The sequence below is a fragment of the Sander vitreus genome, chromosome 2 (assembly GCF_031162955.1).
Source record: "Sander vitreus isolate 19-12246 chromosome 2, sanVit1, whole genome shotgun sequence".
Taxonomy (NCBI): Eukaryota; Metazoa; Chordata; class Actinopteri; order Perciformes; family Percidae; genus Sander; species Sander vitreus.
Genome location: NC_135856.1, coordinates 15,153,229 through 15,155,299, shown reverse-complemented (window position 1 = coordinate 15,155,299; position 2,071 = coordinate 15,153,229). Strand labels below are relative to the sequence as shown.

Genomic DNA, 2,071 nt, shown 5'->3' with positions numbered 1-2,071 from the left:
GAACCACACGGGACTCGTCCTCCTCCTCCGCCACCTCCTCCTCCACCTCCATCGCCTCTCCCTCCGCCATCATCGAGGTCCGAGTCGGAGTTAAAATCCTCCTCGCCGTGGATCATCCGTACGAGGCCAAACCGGACTGAGCCGCGATACCGCCCGGAGACCAGGTCGTGGGAGAAGAGCAGCCGCTGGGAGCCGTCCGCCGTGGGAGACAGAGCCATGGATAGAGGCTCCGAGCCAGGGCTGGCTGCGGGAGAGAGGCCCGGGGTCAGGGATGCTGCCGTTTCTGCTGCGTCCGTTGTGGCCGCCGCATCCGACGCTAGGGGCTCCGCCATCGCTGCTGTTGTCCAGGGAGTGATGCTAGAGCGCGAGGATGATGGTGGAATGAAAAAAAATGTAACCTGGAAGCAGCGATGTGCACGTGTTTACGTCGCTACGAAGAGCTGCGTAGCTGTAGCGCAGTGTGTGCGCGTCATCACGCAGTACCCTCTCGCACCACTGAGAGGCAGTGTGAGTCCAAGGGGGTAAGCTTCGCTTCAGAGCCTTCAGAGCTCGAACCTCCTATGGTAGGGTGACCAGACGTCCCCGGTTTCCGAGGACAGTCTCCGGTTTCGGTGACCTGTCCCCGGAAATGTCCCCGGTTTTCACTGTGACTGACAGACCCGAAATTGGAATAAAAGAAAGAAAACATTGACCAAACGCGCACCCTAAACGTACATGTGCCCATATTTTACGATGCTAAAATTACTGTTTATTTACATGGAGTCTGGTGGGTTTAGCGAACGCAATTTCGCGAACTTTTTATGTTTTACTCTTTAACAGAAAGGTCGACCTCCTTAGAAATCTTTTCCATAATGTTGTCAGACACTTAAAATATTAATTTGAGCCTGTCAGTGGCAAAACGAGCACTTTTATGAACGTAAATACAAGCTGGACAATTGACGTCCTATTAACTTACATTGTAGATTGTTTCGCCGTTTCCGACTGCAGCAATCTCGTTTAATACTGGACCAATGTCAAAGGAAAATATTTCCTCAATAGTTTTAATTGTATCTGATACACAATGAGCTGTTGCAGAAACAAGCCCAGCGTGAAGCAATAAAGCAAAAGCTGTCAGATAAATGTAGTGCAGTAAACATTACAACATTTCCCTCTGAGGTGTAGTGGAGTATGAAGTAGCAGCAGGAGCGATTCTAGGATCAGACCTTTAGAGGGGCTCAGCCCCTAATGAGAACGTGACAGGGATACAGTGCATGCAAAAGTGTTAATCTACGCCATGAAATTATCAACTTCTTCACAACCGCACACCTGCTCTCCCTCTGACAGATAGACTCAGTCAAAGGCCTGAGTCTGGCACAACCACCTCAACCAGAATCTAAGCTTTCTAATGATATTAGCGCCAGTTGCTGTGACAAATGGTTTGTGAGAAAATTAACATTTAACTTACATGAAATGTTATCATATTTGCATTCTGCATACATCTCTGCACACCCATTACTCTCTGTGAAATATCTCACAAACTCTTCACTCAACACATGCATCGGTACAACAAGCGGTTCCCGGGTAATCCGGTTTTGAAATTGCAACAAAATTTCTACATGGTCTCCAACTATAGGCACAAATTATAATGTATTCTCATGTAAACTATTTGTCAGCACAGACATTTTTGTAAATTGCTTAGCCAGTGTATCCCACCATAATGGTTATTATATTGCCAGATTCCAGACAATCCCACTTACTTATATATATATCCCACTTACAAATATGAATATATATTTCTACTGGTATGCTTCCTAGTGACATTAATGCAAAAAATATGAAGAAAAAACTATTCCACCTGTGTGTGCAAGGTTAAAATTCTGAAGTGCAAAATAGTTCAGGCTACAGCACAAATATTTCCATTCATAGATAAGAATAATCAAATCTAACTCTGATGCATACTCCCAAACAGGTAATGTTTTAATCTTTGTAAACTTAAAAATTTTACAAATTAGTTAGCAGTAATTAGCCTGTGTCCATGTTATCTCCTTACATATACCTACGCTCTCTGTCTCTGCAAGTTTGGGAATGATTG

General features: G+C 45.1%; 1 protein-coding gene across 2 annotated transcripts in view; it reads right to left on the bottom strand.

The window, feature by feature from the left end:
- Positions 1 to 468, bottom strand: part of ube2o (ubiquitin-conjugating enzyme E2O) — a 28,391-nt gene extending 27,923 nt beyond the window's left edge. For both annotated transcript variants that reach the window (XM_078279682.1, XM_078279673.1), the window contains exon 1: positions 1 to 468. This exon is cut by the window's left edge and continues 106 nt beyond it. In XM_078279682.1, the coding sequence (XP_078135808.1) occupies positions 1 to 332 (332 nt within the window). In that variant the 5' untranslated portion in view covers positions 333 to 468.
- Between the last annotated feature and the right edge of the window lie 1,603 nt (positions 469 to 2,071).